The following is a 22602-nucleotide window of genomic DNA, read 5'->3' on the forward strand; positions in this document are numbered from 1 at the left end:
TTTGAATCTCTACTAAAATCTCAATCAACGGGTTATGTGATGTGAGTAAGAGAGCTCTGCTGTAATCAAACCAAATAACTGCCAGGTTTACACCACAGAGAAAGAATTTGATAGGATTAGGCAACTTACTAATTAGCTAATTATTAATATTGAGCATTTTGAATATCAGCATTGCACTTTTTTCCAAAATCTGCTGCATGATAATAGTTCATTTTAAAACTGTGTTATTGGGACAGTGTATAAAATTTTGCGCCATTTAGTGGTCAAAATTAATTTGAAAAACCCACAATAAATTTTAATAATATGCAAAAATATATGTTCTGACACATCATTTTCTTAATATAATTGTTGGTCTGGTGATCGCTGACCAAACGGCCACCTTCATGGACCATTTCACTTTTTCAGCCTTTGCTTTTTGACGCAAACCCTTGAAATAAAGTGTATGGAGTGAGCATCAACTCAAGAGGGTTTACATCAGTCAATTGGGATCTGAGTGTGTGTATTTTTACAAAGCTTCACATCATAAAACAACCACTGGACAGATTAACCATCTCCGCTAATTATATTACATAGTTCACACTTACAGGAGGCTGAAAAAGCAATATTGCAGAGAGACGCGCTGTGAAGTTTTCCTCCACGCCAAACAGACAAGTTGTCCGTAATTGCACATGCCACGGGCATTACTAGAGTCCAGCCTGTCGCTGACCAAACATAAAAACAGGGAAGCAGAGTTTACACTCGAAATTCCAATTTATTACAACTGCATTTGTAACATCTTCAAAACACTCTATTTCATCTTTAATATACTGCTTCAGCCGCGCGTTGTCACTCCCGTGTGAGATTGACTTGGAGACAGCTACTGGAGGTACTGCAGTCCACAGTATGGACAATACTGCGGGACAAATGATCAATCAGTCCACGGAGCACTTTTTCTATTCCTTAATACATTGGAAGTTTTAAGACTATATTGGCATCCTCAAATTCAGATGCCACGGACTAAAATTCTGGTCAGTCCTCCCCACCCCCCCCCAAAAAATGTGATCGCGATATCCCTAAACAAAACCACATGATTGCAAACGCACAATCTTAGTGTAAATATGGATGTTATTATGGGAAGTTGAGGAAGCTTATATTTGGACGGGGAGACTTTTTTTTATTTAGCATCCAAGCAGAGGCCGCCAACAAAGTTGCACTTTGTGCACACTGGACTTCTCCAAGTATATTTAGCGCTGTAGTTATTTATACAGGGAAGCAACATTTATGGCAGGTGTTACGCATGATGAAGTGACAACATGGAAGTCACTATCCTGCCTTACATTTGCTGTGAATAAACTTGCCATGTGGTTTTCAGCGCCGTGCAGAAGTTGTCAATTTTACAAGTATGTTTTATGAGGGAGGCCCCATTAATTAGGTAACGAGTGGATGCATGTGTGCTTGTTTATGTACGCGTGTGCGTGTGTGATGTGAATGAAATATTAGTAAATAATAAAGATTAGAGTACTGTAAATTCATCCATTTTTCTGCCAACTAGCAAAATTCACCTCACAAAATTCATACTGGTCAGGCTGGAAATTTTTTGTGCTGCGGGAAAGCTCTCCCCAAGGAGATACTGTGCTATGTGGTACTACAGTATGATGTGCCTTTGTTGATGTTTGATAACCACCCCCCCCCCCCCCACCCCCCACTCTCACCCCAAAAAATGTCTGGCAGCACTAAGGGCCTTTGCTGTTGCTGGGGAGAAGACAGGCCCTCCGCTCCATATTTAACACGACACCTCTGCTCATGTTACTAGCATTGCAGAAATCCCTGGGATCTGTCGGATTTATTCCTCATTGTATTTAGTTTAAGCCCACTTGACTTTGAATTGAATTGAGGCCAACTATAACACAACTGGCGCGCAGGCCTCATGATTACAACTTATTTCATTGTGGATGCATGGAACCTCCCAGCAAAAATATACAATATATATTATGGATGTCCCATATCACTTTTTTTTTTAATCCGAGTCCAAATCGACTGTTTTGAGAGTACCGAATGCTGAGCCAATACCTTAGCAATATATTGAGAAAAAAAAAATAAAAATGCATCCAAATAATCTTAAATGTGTTGTTGTGTCTTTACCTTGGAGTGTAGCACTAAGTGTTTGTTTTTTTTCAGGTGGCATATTAAACTAGTTGTATTATAAGTAGATCTACCCTTTAATAATGTGGCCTTCAACAATATAAACTACCACTGCTGCAAATAATAGTAATGACATTGTTTTTATTATTGTTGAATTAATAAACAAAATCCAATTATTTCCTCTCGATTTCAAGATAGGCCCGATGTCTGATCACGTGATCTGGCTCCCTATCAATGTTCAGCCTCGAACCTATTCCTTCCTAGCCAGTCGTACCTGAGTATGTTTTATTATGTGTACACCGCCAACTTTTGGTCTGTCATGCACATTGCAGCTTATCATTCACCTTTCAAGGCCAGTTTAAAAAAGGGAGTGTTGCTGTAGTTGCTGTACATAAACAAATAAAAACACACATCAGCACTCGTGATGAGAGCTTCAAGTTCCCAATCATTAACCTCTCCTCTTCTTACTACAGTACAGATGTCGTCAACAACAGTGAAGTACAGTGGCAAGTAAAACAAAGTGAGGCCCACAGTTTGATCAAAAACCTTCAATAACACATTTTGAAGGCTTCCTAACCTGCGGAACCTTGAGATATCACAGGTATAGTTACACTATCTACCGCTATTCACCAGAAGTGACATTATAATAACTAGAAAACAGACTACAAAGTAGAGATACTGCACAATTTCCCGAGCAGAATACTCACAGAATATGCAATGGCTAGGCAACGTAATTAAATTTGAGGAAGAGATTAAATCCCCGTTAACACAGTTACTACTCTAGAAACACCCAAAAATGTGAGGGTGCATAATTCAAACTGCGTAATTCAAAGGGGTACTAGAGGTCTCAGGAAAAACGTTTCTATCCTTGCCCCCTGAACTTTAATGCGTATACCAGAAGTAGATTGTAGATTCTGAGAGGCATTTTTCTAGTCGATAATGTATTGCCCTTTCCTTATCCTTTAGCCTTGGTAAAGACTTTCAAAGGAGCCCATTTGAGGGTTTGATTGTGTGCCCTTTATATCAGCCAGTCAGTGTCTGTCTTCATCTAACGAAAGTCTCAGATAAGGATTTGAAAAAATCCTGACTTGTTTTTGCCACTGGTACCATGAAGCCCTGCGGGTTAAATGAGGCAATGCAGTGACAGCTGAAGCTGGGTGGTGCTGATAGCCGGCAGCTGCCCGCCCCCTGCCACATACATATCCTCTATTAATAGCATGCTACTCTCAGTTCCCATCATACTGCTTTAGCGCCACTGTATTACGTAATGGCCTGTGTGCTATTGCCTCTGCTTTTCTAGGTCTTTAGGTACGTGTGATAGGCATTAAGTGGACCACCCCTCTCCTTCATGCATAACACAATGTTCGGTAGTTCTCATATTGCTCTGAGGAAGAATCAGGCGATCTTTTTTTTTTTTTTTTTTTGGGGGGGGGGGGGGTGCATGAGAGCAATTTACGTGCATACTTGTAATAAATCTTTCATTGTTTTGCCGCCAATACTTGCGCACCCCCAACATACACACAGACAAACACACACACACACATTTGTAAAGCTTTACTTGTGAGGACATTGACGTTGACGTAATGCATTTCCTTGCTCCGAACCCTAACCTTAAACCTCAGAAATGATTGCCTACCCTAACACTTACCTTAAAGCAATTCTTAATCCACAAAAAGAGGTCTGAATAAGTGAGGACTGGCCTAAAAAACGTCTCTAAAATGTCCTCACTACATTGGTAGAAAATTCAAAATGGTTCTCACAAGTATAGACGTTCAGAAACACACACACACAGACACACACACACCCACACCCACACTCTGGGCCTTATGTAAGTCCAGGGGCTGCGAGCCCCCTGGAGAGAGAGAGAGGCTGTTGCAGGCAGTCGTGTCTCTTTAATGCGGGTCGTCGAGTGTAATGACTATTCAGTCCAAGGATAAAAAGCCCACTCTTTCGTCTGCTCTTGATCCTCCAATGCAATCTGTGCCTTGGGGAAGAGCACAAACAACCAACAGCTTTGTTGAAGCGCAATAATGGAAGAATGGTGGTGAAAAAAACATGATTTCCTCTATGAGGTGTCCCCATATTTGAACTTTCTGTGATGAACTATGCGATTATATAAACATGCTCATAATTTTAGAGAAAACATAGTGACTCATCTGCAGTTAAGGCTGCGCAATATGGCCAAAAACCAAAATCAGGATTTTCATGAATACGATTTCAACCAATCTTAACTGAAGTAATAAATCATAATAAAGGGGACTAAAAACTCCACAAAGTAGGACCCTCCTCCCTCAGGATTTTCCATGCAAGTGTATGTGTGTACCAGAATTTTAGTAATTATACTTTAAATATTTAAGACAAAGATTACTGCAGTACACATATTTAACCAAATTCTAATTATTAAACCTTATACAGTAACTTTAATGTTATCCCTTCCCGTTTCCATCCCTTGGCCGTAGTGGGGAAGATGAAGGGTCGGAGTTGCCCTCGGAGTAACGGCCCTCATAGGCTGACCTTGAGTGGAGCCCGTAGATGACCAAACATAATAATAAAGAAGCAGAGTTTACACTCAAAATTAATAATCTTGCCCTTATATACTAAGCTCCATCCCAGAGAGTATATGGAAACAGATGAGAGTCTTTGTTAATAGATAAAGCGAAGTGAGAGCGATAACTTGACGGGAGGAGAAAATATAGCCAATCTTTCTGCATGATGTTGCAGAATATATTCTTTCCTTAAAAAAGGAAAGAATTAGGACGGTACTACTGAGCCAAAGTGTAATGGAAGGCATCGAGTTTGATGGATAGGTGTGAGTGCTACACTGTCGTACAGTAGGTACACTCTCGTACGGTATGCACCAAAACGTTGTTTGCGATCCACCATTAATTGAAAGGAGAAATACATGACGCTCCGATTATTTTTAAATCATCTGCGTGGCAATAATTTGGTTTTCAAATGGAGGAAAAGGGTGGTAACTCATTAACTACCAGCCAGTGTTTAAAAAGGGCCTTCAAACAAGCAAGCAAGAAAAAGAAACGCTTTTGAATCGCCACTGGTCCCATCAGGTGAAAATGCTACCAAAATAACACGGGATATTGGTATGTACATTGCACTTGATTTGAAGCCATTTTTGACGGTAGAAGGCAGTGGATTTAGGCGGCTAATTGCCCCCCATGACCCGCGATATTGCCATAAAGGAAATACATAGCGATTTAGAAAGTCACACTTATTTATAACCGCACAAATTTGTCAAAACCGGTTTATGGTAAATTTCTGGTTTAAGGTAAAATGTTGTTTTTTTTTTCCCCTCCCACGTTGTCTGCTTTGACAGGCAATTGCAGCCTGCGGTGGGAGCCTCCTCTCGAGATGACTCATATTCTTTGGCCACCGCAGCCAATCATGTCCACTTTCTGGTTTGTCGACTTCAATGCAGCTGTGATTAATGCAGCCAAATATCGCGGCTAGCAGGGCTAACATGTTTATGCTACATTTCACTGAGCGTTTTATGTGACATCAGTTGCCAGTCCACATGTTTTCCACAGCAGGTGGCATAGTTACTGTCCAAAGAGCACAGTTGGACCCATACAATGTGGACATGCTTGTATTTCTAAAAGAGAACATGATCATTAAAGATTCGAGAAATGTTACTTTGCTGCAACACAAATAGCTTGTTGTCGTGCCTCGAAGTAAAACGAGACAGAACGGACAAACAGTGGACACAAATGATAAGGCTGTGTCTCAGGATGACATACAAATAATCTATTCCAGATGTTGTTTCTGCTCATATCCAGCAGCATCTGGATGAAGCATGCACCAGGGAATTTCATTTTTTTGTTTTATTTCATTAACATGCAGCACATTTCCATGTTTGAGACTGAATTTATGTTACCCATTTTTTTTATTCAATGAATGAGACGTATTTTCTCATGCCTGACTATTCTGTTTGAATAGCATCACTTGATCAAGACTTTTCTAACATGCATCCTTCCATTTATTTCTAGAGTCGCTTCTCCTCAAAAGGGTCGCAGGCTCGCTGGTGCAGGAGACACCCTGAACTGTTTGCCAGCCAATTGCAGGGGACACATGGACAAACAACCATTCGCGCACCCAATCAAACCAAAGGACAATTAAGTATGTCTAATACACCTGCCATGCATGTTTTTGGAGTGTGGGAGGAAGCGGGAGTGTCCGGAGAAATCCCACGCGTGCTAGGGGAGAACATGCAAACTCCACACGAAGGCCTGGCGTCCCTGAACTTTGAGGATGACATGCTAACCAGTGCTCTACTAAGCTGCCTCTCTTCTAACATTTAAAGCAAAAAAATAAAATAAAACCATTTATCATACCATATCTGTTGATGGCACACTACTCTAGGTTGCGATATTGGTATTGCACTGAAGCATTGGAAGTAAAAAGTTCATATTGGGACACCCCTAATATCAATTGGATTTGCGTCACAGAGAGAAACAACGATGTCCTGCCTCATGGCGACATCACAAATATTGTGTGGATAAATAATAATTTGGTCATAATTAAATAAATTGGTAATAATTCAATGTAACGTGCCATAGAAGTCAACAAACATTTTCCCGCCTTACGTTAAAACAAGTCATAGAGCTCTGGGCAAGACTGAGCTTGCGCGTCTTCTAAATCACACACAAGTCATCTTTTGAGACTATTTATTGTATATTTAGCAAGCAGACAGAACTGAACAGGGATATCATGACTTCAGATCATCCCCCTGAATAAATGCAAGCAGTGGAGTATATTTCACAATTTTGTTATGAATTTCACAAGCCAGAAGAGAGAGATAGGAACTAAAGCAAATCATAAAACACCCTTGGTGCCATTTTTGAAGAGCGCAATTGGCCCACATTGCTTTATACTCTGCAGTGTTTTGTCTTTTGTTTTTTTGTTGGGGGGGGACTAATACTTGTCGCTCACAGTCATGCCTGTGCTTGAGATTTTCCCTTTTGCAGTCCGGAGCTAGAGCTGTGCTTTGCGAACGCAAACCAGAGCTGCTCCAATGCCACTTCACTCTGCTTACTCATGTGAAGCCAAACCAGTAGAACTAAACAGACAAAGATTTAGGGTTCTTTTTTTGTGGAGAGAATATGAAAGCAGCTCAAACACAATAAAGAGAGCACATGACCTTTTCTGAAAGTGTTGACAAAAATATTTGCATACAGATGAAATCTTCACTCAGGTTCTTGTTCCAACATTAAAACATGGGAGAATGATGCACGTTCACCGCCACCAATGTACAGCCACAATCACCCTGTAATAAGATGGATACATCTTTGCATCTTTGTGTTTTGGTGGACTAAACTATGGGATCCTATCCTCGGATGGGTTTTCTTAAAAAAAAAAAAAAAAAAAAACTGGGTGACGACCAGACTGGGGCAGACACTGAGTTTGGCAGTCAGAGTTGGCCAGACTTTGGCTGAGCTGTGCGAGCAAACCGTTTTGTGCCTCTCCACATTCAAGACTCAAACATCAGTCAAGTGCGGCTGCCAGACTGCTATTAAAAACAACAAAACGAAAAGAATCTGTGAAACTCTAGGAGATTAATAAAGGATATGATTTAGATTTGCTTGAAGATAATGGCAGTGACAGAGTGTTTACTTTCAAATTCTTACCCAAGCCAACTAATTCAAACATGGAAATCAACATCTAAGCTTCCTACAAAAGAATCATTATCACAGTTCAGAGAACAAATAAATCTAGCAGGCATTGGTGGAAAAAAAAAATCATGAAACAGAAACCTCAAAGCTCTATATTGATTTTTCTCAAACCCCTGATAATCCTGATAAAACAACTGAGAATATACTCTTATTTGCAATGTTAACCTGGCTACAGACAGCGAAGCCAGAGTGAATTGACAAGGTAAAACATGATTAATATAAAGTAAACAGCAGCATTTTGCTACTCACAACCTAAAACATTATCTCTTTTAACTTTGCAATTCCTCTGTGAAGACATAATAAGCTCCTGTCTCTGGAAACTGCCACCACAACAAGTTGGAGTAATGTCACTAGGACAGGAGACAGTTAGAGCCAGAAACCAAAACCAGACCTGACCTTTAATATTCAAAAATTGTAATCGATTCACTCAGCCAATCATGTGACAAACAGAGTTCACAGCACCTCATGTCCAACCGCAGGTCTGTCATTCACCTCATGTAACCTTAAAGTGAAATCGGATTCAGCAACAGCTGCTGTCTGTCCGCATCAAATGAACAACAAAGATATCCTTGTCAGCTAAAATAAAAGAGAAATAGTCAGTTCTCAATAAACATATTCAATTTGACCCTAACCCACTGCAGAAGACACAATGCTACTGTTAGACTGACATCACAACTAAAGCTTTAATAAACAGAATTAAAAAACAAAATGGTTTTGCTTTGTGCACTCACCATGAGCTAATCCAAAAAATTCCAGTAGACCAGGCAAGCCTCACAGGAAAACTTAGTACCACATATCAATAACTAGCTTGATTTGTTTGTTTAAATGATGTTTGGCACTTTTGTATGAAATTTATTAGAAACACAAAAAAGCCAACTCCTAAATTCATGACATTTTAATAGTTTTATGAAGAGCTTTCCAGAAGGCCACTCTCAGACAAACCTCCTGAATGATGGTGGGCCTCCATGGCGCCTGCAACTACTGTACACAAAGGAAAAACACCATAAAAAAGTGAATATTTGCATCTCTGGATTCAAACCAAGAGTGGGTGGAATTGGCCAGAATAGAAGGACAATTACCACATTGTGTAAAGTCCTTGGAAACGCTACAAGTGGCCCTGAGGTTATTTGGCCAGCGAGAAGCACTCGCTCTGGCACTCTTTGCTTTGTGTAATGGCACTGGGCTTACTTTTTACTAGTCGCATGGGCAGCCAGAACTCGAATAATTGGCTTGACTTGTAGTCTTTGAAGATAGTCGAACTTCGACAGACATTCAACGCTACCAAGTTCAACAATTTTGCATGACTTTACAGTTCATTGTTTGACCACAGGGCGCACTCTAATGGGTTAAAACAAAATGCGGCAGCAACAAACTCCTCCCCCTAAAATATCTGTCATTCCAGACAGAGGAGTCATATAGCACAAATGTAGCACACACACGTTACACTATGTAATGTATATAACGTCCACATGTGCAAAGCAGTGCTCGTGTGAAGCGCATGACAGTAGTGCAAATATATTCGAGTCAAACCTGAGTCAGCATTACGTCGCAAGTTCTCGGACAGCCGAGTCTGTGAGGTGAGGAGGGGCGTGTCCTTAGCAAGCTGCTGCTGAATGATGACTCGCTCACAGAATGACACACTCAAAGTGTGAAAAAGACAGATGTGAAGGTAAAAAGTTAAAAGGTCCCGAAGAGCTGCTGACTGATTATTTTCTTCTCTCCTCTTGCCCATTTGCTTATTAGAGCACAACGTCAATAGTTATTACCCCTTAAGCAACAGATGTTTGAACACAAATGGTGAGCATATATAGGCAATATATAACTACTAGTGTTGCAGCTATCGAGTATTTTTGCTTTTGGATTATCCTCCAGAAAATTCAAATTGAAACTGAGTATTCCGATATTTTTTTTTTTTTTTGGGGGGGGGGGGCTTCGTGAAAAACAATTAAAAACAGAGAAAACCAAATGACACATAGTAGTTAATGACTATTTTAAACATGTCTCATAAACCACCCCTCAAGCATTCTGCCACTTGTGCAAAACATTTTCACAATGTAGCTAATTTTTGAATTTTCAATTGTTTACAAGAATCAATTTAATCAATTTTATTTATTCTCCAGCTCTACTTGCAGGCACATATTCTTAATTATCATATAGAAAATATATATATATATATATATATACATATACATATATATATATATATATATATATACATGTATACATATATACATATTATATATATATATATATATATATATATATATATATATATATATATATATATATATATAGATCAGATTTTCGGTGCTCGACTAGCCGAGCCTAGCCGAGCCGAGCCGAGCCGAGCCGACCCGAACGCGCTCCTCGGCCCTTCTCGGCCAGCGGGTAAGCGCCAGTTCAACTCAGACCGCCAGCGGAGTAAGACGTTTGTTCGAGTATTTCTTCCCGGTTTTAAACTTTTTCGTGTTGCTCTAGCCCTTAATAATGGGTCCAAAGAAAGACAGTGATAAGGGGAAGGCAAAGAGGAAAACAATGAGGACCACTATTGAACCGAAGAAGGAAATTCTAGCAAAATATGAACGCGGTGTACCTCGCGTCGCAGTTAGCTAGCGTCATCATGGAAGGAGTAACTCCCTCCCGTCCTCTCCACATCCATTCCTGTATGCCATCAACCACTCTCCAAAACGTAAGTAAATTATACAAAATGGTTTATAATGCTTTATTTATCTTTATCTTTATCATGTACTGCTTGTGCACATTTACTTGTGCACACATACTTTCCATTATTTCTTATGGGAAAATTGCTTTCGGTGTTCGAACAAATCGGTGCTCGACCACCACCTCAGAACGGATTATGGTCGAGTACCGAGGTACCACTGTATATATATATATATATATATATATATATATATATATATATATATTATGGAAGCTTACTGATGAGTGACTCATTTAAAGTACCGCATTTTCCGCACTATAAGGCGCACCTAAAACCCAATTTTTTTTTAAAAAAAAAAGGCTGATGGTGCGCCTTATAATCAGGTGTGCCTTATATATGGATCAATATTGAGATTGGGATTCATAGATGGGGAATGAACTGATAAAGTAAGCTTTACCTGTTTCTTTTGTGTGGTTAGAGTTGAACAAGGTTGGTCATATTGACAGTGAGTTATTATGCTATTGAGAGTTTATAGTTATTATTTGAGTTATTATTGTTATTACTTTGAGTATTACATTATTGTGATTGAAAAAGTTTGAAAATGTCATTAATTGAGGGTGCGCCTAATAATCCGGTGTAACCTACATATGGAAGACGTTTTAAAATACGTCATTATTTGAGGGTGCGCCTTGTAATCCGGTGCGCCTTATAGTGCGGAAAAAAACGGTAGCTGTCTGATTAAATGTCTCCAAATGGAGGAACACCAAAGGCAGCATGTCAATAACCAAAGCTTTAAATAATGTTACACAAACTTTTTGATTCAGATTCATTACTGAATTTTTCTATTAAGTAAAATACTGGAGACTGTGTTTTTTAATTTCACAAAAAAAAAATTACAAAAACCTGCAGGACTACAAGAGATTGGTAGATGATTTTTGAGATACACGTGTTTCAACCTGCGAGCATGATCGTGGAATAAATTCGTTATAAATCAAAGCATCTCTGTGCTGTGTTTGCTGCCAACGACACTACAGCTTTTGTAAACCGCCAAATGAATCAAGTCAAAAAAGTAATCATCTGCTGTAGCATTGTTGGTGAATGGATTTTGCCACATAACAACCACAAACAAACTTTAAAAATGATCATATTTTTTGCATCTTGCCTTGACATTTAATTTTTCAGAATATGGCTGAAATATCTTGTTTTCTTTCCTTTTACTTGGGGAGATTTATGTTGTGTGGATTTGCGTCGGCTTTAAACAGTTCCACCCCCAAACAAAGGAGTCAGACTCTGGAGGCCAAGATAAATGGGATAAAAACATATGGAACAACCGAAAGGCACCTGAAAGGAGAGGAAAGAGCATTTCGCAAAGTAGAAAAGGTTTTGAAAGCACAACCTCGGAAGAAAGGTCTTTCATTTTGTATGTTCAGTAAGATTAGGTCATTGCATAATGTTACTGTTGCTGTCACTGGGGGAAAAAAAAAAAGATAATCATTTGATCTTATTTGTCGTATGAGATGAAGAGAAGCCGCATGTCAGTGGTCACGACTAAGATAAGCCAAAAGAAGAAATTATGGTCGGTATGTAGACCACCGCAGCCGAGGCAAAAAATAAGTGTGGCTAAGCCGGTTTCTTTGCCTCTGGTTCTTTTTGTCTCGCCTGGCCCACAGGCCCATAAACACCAACTTACTCTGTGAAGACCTTCATGTACTGTACTGTATATGATGTGACGCGTAATGAATGCATATTTTGTTGGAACTGTGCCTGTGTAACACACTGTTTGCAGAAAACATTCTGGCCTCCTCCTCCTCTCCACGCGTATCAAATCGATGTTTTTTTTTTTTGTTTTTTTTTTCTCCACAGAGCAAAGCCGGCAGATGATAAAGAGGCTCACTGCCACATTGTGCTAACGCATCGCCTGTCAGCAGGACACCCTCATTAGAATAACGAATGACTCTAAAAGGGTGATTCCCTACCTGGGTGCTATGACACATTTGTGTACCATGAAAGATCCATCCATCCATCCATCCATTTTCTATATAGCCACTTCTCCTCACTAGGGTCTCAGGGTATGATATATCATCACAGGAAATAATCCAGTTTTGAGTTGTTGAAGTACGAACACTTTAATACATTTTAAAGATGTGTGAGTTCAGATACGAACTATCGGTAACGGGACGATGCCTGGCCTTATTTCATGGTATAGGTAGTCTTGATGACATTGGCCGCTCTCTTGGAGAGGTTTTACAATCATGAAATAAAAATGACAAATGTGAAGATTTAAAAAAATGCCATTATTTATAGGAAATTTAAAGATAAATGCTATACTGGAAAAGCTAGGTTTTCGATTAAAATCAGTTGTCATTGCTTGAAAAGAAATGTTACCGTCATGCATAGAGTGAATACTTGTTGCTCCTGTTAACTTGACTCATTCTTGACAGTGCACACTAAATAAAAGGGTACCCGAGGCAGAAAAATAAACAATTTTCTTTTTAATCAAGGTAATTTAATTATTCCAGGATTTGTTATACCCCCAAAAATAATTCAAAGGAAAAAAGCCCAATGAAGAAAGAAAAACTGACAAGTCTGAATATAATTTGTAGGACTGGCCAAGCTATGAGAAAACTTTGTCTCACAGTCTGAAATAGATGGCAATTGAGTAATTGTTGCACATTGTCAGTTCTGGTTTGCCCGTGTGTCACATGACACAAACTATGAAGGTGAACAGCCGGACATGCCCTTCTTGCTTCTCCATACGACCCTCCCCTCCCACATGACTCCACTCATTAAGGATGACCTTTCACCCGTAGCTGTGTCAATGCAAGCTTTAACCCCTTGCCGTCTGGACTGAAGACAAAAATAAATAAATCAAAAACTGATCAAATGTATTCACAAATTCATATATAGAGATCTAGCTTATGCCTAATTCGAAAAAAGAATATACAATGACACAAATATGAGAAAAAAGCAACCACCATCGGCCGCTTTGCTTAAAATTCATGTCACTGGGTGTGTAGGTTCGGCATCTCAGGCAAGTGTGGGGGCGGGGTAGCTGCTCCTCTGACTGACCTTAAGCAACAGGCAGGAATATCTCCTTTGGGAGAAGAGCAGGTTTCTCAAAAGAGGTTGGGGGGATGTCAAGCTTTAGCCTGCCAGCCTCCCTCAAAAGCTTCATAGTGATTCTTGTCGGCCTGAGTCAAAGCCGCGTGAAGCTGTCGTGAAGTTCAAGCCAGTGCCCACACTCCTCACTGCACCGCCGTGCACCGTGCTGCTTTTTATGCCAAGTCATCGCTTTCTATTCATTACCTGTACACAGTGGCGACAGTGCCCTTGTGTAAAGACAGATAAGACAGGAAAAAACTAAATTTCAATAGAAAACAAACAGCCCACTCCCTGCCCCATTTTGCCAGCTTCCATTTTTGTGCACAGAAAAATAGGGCTTTGTTACTTTATCTTATCAGCGTGCTGGATCCCACGCTGATGAGTATTGACAGCTATGACAGACTGAGCATTATGGAGAGTGACAGAAAGCTTAGCGGAGACAGAATGGGGGAAGACTCAGAGATACGGGTGTAAAGACAGATGGCAGGGAAACCGTCATCTCTCATTTGTGTAGTTGCAATTGTGCTCAAATTGAAATTTGAATTGATTGAAAAGTAGTGTGCTGCGAAGCACAGTTCACATTTGCAAATACCGGTTTAAAAAAAATAAAAGTATAAAAATTCGGTCCCAAATGTGTCTTTTATGTATCAGTCAGAAAAATCATAAAAGTTTGTATTTATATTATTCAAAAGCAATACGTTCTCATGCTTGAATAAATCTTCTCCGATTTGGTTAGCCCTCCGTGGAAATGGGACTGATTATCATTGTGTTGAATCAATTTTTAAAAAATGCTTTTACTTTGAAAAGCAGTGATCAACATTTGTGCCTATTTTCACACACATTACAAAGATTATGCAACAAGACCAGTAACTGGATAATAGTTCATTTGTTTGTCAATGTTCTCTCAAATCAATTTTTTAAAAAATGTGCCCTCTTTTTTATAACAGGACTTTTTTTATCTGCTTCATCAATTAATCAACAAAACAATCGACGGAGTCATTTATTAAAATAAATGTTAGTTGTTTAATTGAGATGAAACTGATAAGTATGAGTGCTGTATGACAATTTTGGTTCCTTCTACTTTTTCGGCAGGATCTCTGCCTTGGCATGTCCGAGGAACAGTGAGCCACTTTGCAGCATTTGCGAGCTGACATGACAACGTGTGAACCTTGCAAAGACACAAAGCTTGAAGCCAAGAAAACAATTCCCCAAGGTGAGTTGCAGCTTTCATCCTTAAGTATCTTCAAACAATACTAAACCCTGACCACAATGGTCATATTACTGGGTAATACAAATAAATACATGTTCTTGTTTACATGATCCAAACACCGCGTGTGGAAAGAGTCACACCCAAGCATGCATACACACACACACACACACACACACACACACACACACACACGCACACACACACACACACACACATGTACACACACTTTAGTACGGCTGCACTTATGAGGACATCCATTGACATAATGCATTTTCTAGCTGCTAACCCTTACCCTAACCTCAACTCTTAACCTAATTTAAACCTATACATGAGAAGCAAGTCTAGATCCTCAAAAAGAGGTCCGAAAAAAAAGGAGTTTTCTAAATATCCTGAATTCTCCAAAATGTCCTAACAATGTTGGTAGAAAACTCTAAACAGTTCCCACAAGTACAGCTGTACAGGAACACACACATACAGTACATACTTGTCAATGTGACCAGAAAACAATCTACAGTGGTTTAATTTGTTCTGTGACCACAATCAAAGCAAATAACTCATTTTACAATTAAAATAAATGGGAATGCCCATAATTCATTACAGCCTCAGCCCCACCAAAAACACCCAAATAGATTAGTACAGGCTCATTAGTACAACACTGATATTCATTGAGATTGAGCAATATGCCTGACTGAGGTTATATTCACACATTAGATGTGATGATGTGTCACTGCTTATGCTGAGTCAGTGCCTATACAGTGCATGTATCTACCATGACTTTTTGCTCACAAAACTATGGGGGGAAAAAAATAAAGGAAAAAAAACTCAGCCTAATGACAGCCCGCATCCTTAAAACCTGGTAAATATATATATATATATATATATATATATATATATATATATATATATATATATATATATATATATATATATATATATATATATATAAAATAAAACACACTTCCAGCCAATAATACATTAGAGACTGGACAAATATCTCCCCAATTAGTGTATAAAACAAAGTGACATCAAAACCACAGAGGCAATCTTTGCTGGTTAGAATAGCACATTTGAAAAAGCCTGTTCTGCTTAAAAAAAAAAAAAAACATCAGTAGGAACAGCATGCCGTTTATGTCTATCAGACTGCCTTTGACAAGTAATCCAACAGATCTTGGAAACATATATGATGGGGTAGATGAGTTCTGCTAGCCACTAATGCTACTACCATCAAGTGCTGGTCTTTGCTGCTAGCTGCTAAAAATGGAGCTAGCTCATCGCTAGCAAAAGGTGCAATATACTACAATTCTTGATAAAGTCTTTATAAGCATCCTTAATTAGCAAAATTAATAAAATTCATAATTAATTACACATTGCATTGTCGTTGACAAGTCAGAATAAAAGTGTACCAAATATTGTTTGTGAAGGTAAGGTTGATTTTGAAGTTAGCATTCTCATCACATTGCTGGTGTGAACACTTGCTTCTGCAATTAGCTTGACTTCTTCCTGACACGGTACACTAAATAAATAATCATGTATCCAGAACAAAACAATTAAAATGCCTTGAGCACTGTTTTGAACCAAGGTACCATACTCAAATTACTCGAGGACTGGTTTCACCCTATATTGCAGTGTAAGTGATAATTGTATTAGTTCTTGCAATTGTTGGGTTGGATAGTTCTATATTCTCAAAATCCTTCCGTCAAATTGATGTAGAATCCTATCAACACAAGGTGGTGACTAGTGCCACGCAGCACAGGTTCCTGGAAATACTTTAGTGGTGACAATGCCGAGGCAAAAGACAAAGTGAGCTGTGGGTCGGGTTCATGCTCTAGGTCAATGGAGCAACAAAAGCGGCAGCCTCGCGATTATGACCACACCGTTATTTGGTGTTATGTAACTGCATTGAGCAGCTGTGTGGTGTTTGTTTAGCCACTTACAGCGAGACCAGTACGACTCTCACCAAGCACTTTGAATTTGATGAAGACCATGACGGAGTGGCAAGAATCGACACACATGCTCCGAGTAAAAGACGTAAATCAATTAAAAAAAAAAAAAAAAAAAACATGTCAAGGCTTGCAAAGTGGCCCGGGGGTGTGTGTAGTATGTTCTTGGGATGAACACGGAAGGAACAACCACGTGCGCCATAATTACTAATGAATATAACCGAGTCAATCTGCTTTGATGACGGTCGTAGGAAACCCATCAACCTTATTTTGATGTGCCTTGCTAACACCCTTCACAATTCGCCATCTGTTTGTAGAAATCCACAGGTTTGACAGTCACTTTGCAAAAGGAAGGAGCGCTCAAGCCCAGCCTGCAGCCTCTCCCCGTCCTCGTTACTGTTACATAATCACTTATCAGCGTACACGGCTTCTCCCCGAGGGCGCTTGCTGCTTGTTTTGTTCAAAACTGTGAGCGCATGGAAGCTGCTTCGCCCCGGGTAAAAATAAAGAATGTCCCGCGTATAAATTCATGTGCCAAAACAAAAAAGTGAGAAAACAGCCACAAGAAGTTCAGCCTGAAACCTAAAACGGAACGCAGAGTTCCTCATATGACAAGGTTCATTTTCCTACTCTAAAAAGAATTCTCCATGGACCAGATAGGTCCAGTCAATAAACTTTGCATTCATTCAATTCACCCGGTGGTTTTTCTCAAGTATTTGCTCATGCCTTGCATATTTAAAACAATGCCGTTCTGAACAATAAACATGATCGATTGACCGGCACGCTTGCAACATTCGCGGCAAAACCTGTAATGTCATGCGTAAAGGTGGTTGTAGCTGGACACCAACCAACAGTGAAAAATCGGGTTACAAACATTATTGGTTCCGTGACCATGTTTGTAACCAGAACCGTTCATAAACTGAGTAAATGTTACCCAAACCTTTGACCCCAACGGTACCCTCTACGTTTTTACCGGGTCTACCAACTTCTTTTCTTAGTATAGTACAGTGGTTCTCAAACGGAGGAATGAGCACCCCCTGGAGGTACGTGAAAGTACTTCAGGAGGCACGTGTGATTTTAACAGGGTTTCTACTGGTATCCAAAAATCTGATGTAATGCTTTTTAATGCCATGAAAGGAACAGTATATTTTCCTTTTCAAATGAAGAGCAAATGCAGCATGAAGCAACCTATTGCTAAACTGTGTTAGAGTGCCTCCTTTGAAAAACGCCATTTACCTTTCTATCAAATGAAAATTAGTCACGCCATGATGCATGACTGGGATGAGACCACAACATCAAACAAAAAGCAAGTGAGGCAAAGAATGTTTTAAAGAGGTAGCGGTCCTACCTGTTTCTGGGGACAGGGATATGAGAGGAAGGGAGCGACTGTCTCTCCACCTGTGGTACATTCTGACTTGCCGCTGGCTTGAAGCTGATGGCCATCTCCGCCTGACTCTCTTGATTCCTGATGTCCAAGTGCATGAAGCTGCCTGACGTTTGCCCATTTGTGCCTGAGCAGTGAGTTGGACTGGTCCTCTTCAGGCTTGCAGTGCAACCAGTGTCTCTGTGCTCACCCAAGCCAGTCTGGAAAATTGGGAGATTAAAACCAGGCTAAGAAACATAGGTATGCATGGCAAGGGTGCGTTTCTTCAGAAGGTGAATTCTCAGATCAAAGTGATTCGATATCCTTCTGAACCGAAGAAGTCAGAGGGTGTGGGATGGTGGGATAGGGTTAGGTACCTGAGGCCGAAATAAAATTTAATCAAGAATCTACGGGATCCAAAGTTCTCAAATTACAAAAACACTATACATAAGTCTTATTTATAAGAAAATCTAAGCAAGATGGGAGCCTCCTCAAACTACTTGACATCAAGTTTGCATCAGTCCGATTAGTAGTGCGCCGGAAGTGGTTTGAATGAATTCCAAAATACAAGTACAAACAGGAAGTTCACAGTTAAGATGCCACAATCTTGCTGTATTAACGGCCTTCGATAAAGCTGCATTGTTGAATGCAAAGGGTCCTATGCTATGTTGCCAATTGGTCCCTTTTTGTCCTTTTGCCCATCTGCTCAATTTATGATCTCAAACATGTTCAAATAAACACTGGTTGTGATCTAGTAAGATCCATTGCAAATGTGATTTTTTTCAAGGCTATTTTAGATATGCAGTACACTAATCAGGGTAAAATATGTCAGTAAAACGTTGTAAACCAAATTTCGAGTGGCGAATTTTAATTTGAAAAAAGATCAAATATTGCCCTTTCTTTACTTTTATGTTTTTTTAATCACAAGTTAAGCACATGTACCTTCGCATTTGAACATGCCCAGTGCATTCTTACTGAAGCAATTACTGTAGAGGGCTATCCTTCACTTTTACGTATACTATTTCAAAGTAGCAGAACTATTTTTTGGCCTACTCGGCCCACCTGTAGTCATAACCAACGTGTAAGGATGTGACACGAGTGAAACTTCCTGCACACACAGTACGGCCAGGTGATGAAATACAAAGCAACATTCCGAATGATCCCTTGAAAACTTTGAGCAATTAAAAGCGCAGAAGTTACAGCGGTTATGCAGTTCGCCTGAAGCCAGCTAGTTTCGGCCCTTAGCAAAGCTCCACCCTGAAGTATGGAGGAGGGGGGAGGGGCACCACTTCGGTACCCCCTTTCCGGTGAACTTTGCAAACACATGAGCTCGACGTGAATTGTGAATAACGCTTTCAAACTGGATCGAGGCCTACTCGGTGCATGTAATGGCATGTACGTCAGGTCGGACGGTGGAAAGCTGCGCGCAATAGCCTCAAACCTGTCCCTCCAGTGCGCACCACGGTGGGCCTGCGCCCAATTAAAAAAAAAAAAAACGCCAAGCAGTTGACAGGATGATTCTAATGTCGACTTACTTTTTCCCTGTCGTGCAATCTTCGCGTGTTCCCATCAGCAGAGGCGTTATCCTTCGTCGCCTGGCTGTCTCGCACACATTTGAAGAGGACGGTCCCGTTTGTGGTCGCCCCCACCCGCAAGCCGCCGCCACCGCTTTTCTCCATCCGGCTGTCCCGAAGCACGGAGCGCGTCGACCGGTAACCGAAGTCCGCACCGGCGAGCCGGCTTCCAACCACCGGCTTGTCCAAAACAGATCTTGAATCCATAAGAGCGACGAAATGGCGACTAAAGGAAGAAAACCTGCTTTCTAGAGAGCTTAGTGCAAAATTCTCGAGTGAGATACATTTATCGGGATTGTCGCGACTCGGTGGCTATTGTTGGGCTCGGCCTTCTACTACGTCTACTCTACATGGGGCGTTTGGCGAGCCGGGATAGGCAAAAAAAAAAAAAAAAAGCCGCCCGGTCCGGAGGATAAAAAAGATTGTTTTGCCTCTTTCCTCCAAAAGAATGCCACGCCTCCTGTGCTTCATCCCTATTGGTCGTAGCGGTACATAAACATTACACTCTGGCACGCGTCCACATCGAGACGATCGATGATTGGCTCAAACCCTTGCGTCAGTCACCTCTTTGTAAAATCTAATTGGTTTAGGGAAGGGGAGGTGGGTGTGCCTCTCATTTTACCGGCCGGTGTCTGTCTGTGTCGACATATTCGAGCGGGGCTGAAACGAGTCGGAACAGAAAAAGATATGTACTATTCCGTTGGGGCCCATGCGTGGGCGCAAGACTGCCCCAAACGATCAGATGCTACTTCATTAGCCGTTTCCTAATTATTGTAAGAAATCATTAAAATGATCTGATACAACATTGCAGTAATTAACCTACAACAATAACTCTGACAGACAATTTGAGCAAATTTGTCATTTTAGAAGTGTGTATTAAACAAATGGACCTTTGTACATCCAAAGTTGACCAAAATTTCAAAAAGGTTTGTGAAAATATGATTGTTGTGAATGTATGAAATTACTTTAGTCTTTCCCTTATGAAGCCCTTTGAGACTGTGGCGATTCAAGGTTATTACTTTGACTTGACTGGATTTCGCATTTGTGTCAAAATATTGTCAGTAGCCCAGGCTCTCAAACTGGCATCCAGGGATTTTTTTGAGTTATGAGCCAAATCTTGGGACGAATAGGAATCATTTTCAATATGCTATCATTCAAAATCCTTCCCGTGTAAAGTGGCCCCTACAAAAAAAGCACCAGTAAAAACATTTAAAACGCCCAGCTTAGCTTTGGGACATTTAACAACAGCAACACAGCATCAATTTGAAAAAAAAAAATATTTTGTCATGTGTCAAACCGTGGGTCAGAAATCATGATATGAATAAAATCTTAAAAGTTTTTGGCTTTTTGCATTGTTACTCTGGCCAAGTAAGTACAGTATGTGAACGTACAGCTATTTAAAAAATCCATTACTCACTTTGCAATTTTTCATTCCAACACAGATAATAAGGCAGGCTGCTTTGTCTGTGGTTGTGCACTTTACTTATTCTTTGTTATTAGCTTACAATTGCTAGCATGATCATTGCTACCTTGACCCTAAACCTAACCCCCTACCCTGACTGGTACAAGCAGGGACTGTATAGGCAAAAGACAAAAACATCATAATGTGCCACTTTATTAGAAAAGTAAAAACTCAATTGAATACTTTATGAAGGTTATTATAAAACATTACAATCTTTTGCATATCTGCACTGCCATATCCATTTTTATGTATATTATATATGTTAATAAATATATATGTGTGTGTGTAGGTGTGTGTGCGTATATATATATATATATATATATATATATATATATATATATATATACATATACATATATTATATATATATATATATATATATACATATATTATATATATATATATATATATATATATATACATATATATATATATACATATATTATATATATATATATACATATATTATATATATATATATACATATATTATATATATATATATATACATATATTATATATATATATATATATATATATATATATATATATATATATACATATATTATATATATATATACATATATTATATATATATATATATACATATATTATATATATATATATATACATATATTATATATATATATATATATATATATATATATATATACATATATTATATATATATATATACATATATTATATATATACATATATATATATATATATATATACATATATTATATATATATATATACATATATTATATATATACATATATATATATATACATATATATATATATATATATATATATATATACATATATTATATATATATATATATATATATATACATATATATATATATATATATATATATATACATATATTATATATATATATATATATATACATATATATATATATATATATATATATATACATATATATATATATATATATATATATATATACATATATATATATATATATATATATATATATATATATATATATATATATATATATATATATATATATATATATATACGCACACAGTATCAGAGCTGTCAAACTATCTATCACTATTGTGATTCTTCACGGCTAATTAGTTAATAGAAAGGTCTACCAAATTTCTTGGGCTGTTAAGTTTGAAGAGCACCTGTTACATGTTAATTATTTTTGCATTTGTTGCTGGTTCACTGCTAGCATTCTTGCTAGCGACTGTCTCAAAAACTTCATTGGCTTCTGGATGGTGTGTGCTTCTATGCAAAGATAGTTGCAGTTACTGTATTTCCAATTACTCTGGTTTTGTCTAATGTCCAGCAGGTGTGTTTTGTGAAGGTGTGTTTTTTGAAAGACAATGCAACATATTGATCATGATAACTGACCTAATAGCATAGCAACCAGCACCGCCTTTAACGTAATCATATGTAGTGAAGCTACATGGCATGGTCAAAAATATATACTTTTGTGAAAA

The 22602-nt window shown here is 38.8% G+C and overlaps 1 protein-coding gene across 1 annotated transcript in view; it reads right to left on the minus strand.

Moving 5' to 3' along the window:
- slc2a4rg (SLC2A4 regulator) overlaps window positions 1-20081 on the minus strand; it is a 34680-nt gene extending 14599 nt beyond the window's left edge. The window contains exons 1-2 of the mRNA XM_088407929.1: window positions 19618-20081; window positions 18068-18303 (exon numbers count right to left, since the gene is read on the minus strand). Coding sequence (XP_088264055.1) covers window positions 18068-18303; window positions 19618-19863 — 482 coding nt within the window. The 5' untranslated portion in view covers window positions 19864-20081. The remainder of the gene's footprint in view (window positions 1-18067; window positions 18304-19617) is intronic.
- Between the last annotated feature and the right edge of the window lie 2521 nt (window positions 20082-22602).

Source organism: Hippichthys cyanospilos, chromosome 2 (genome assembly GCF_059441005.1).
Source record: "Hippichthys cyanospilos isolate Australia breed blue-spotted pipefish chromosome 2, RoL_Hcya_1.0, whole genome shotgun sequence".
Taxonomy (NCBI): Eukaryota; Metazoa; Chordata; class Actinopteri; order Syngnathiformes; family Syngnathidae; genus Hippichthys; species Hippichthys cyanospilos.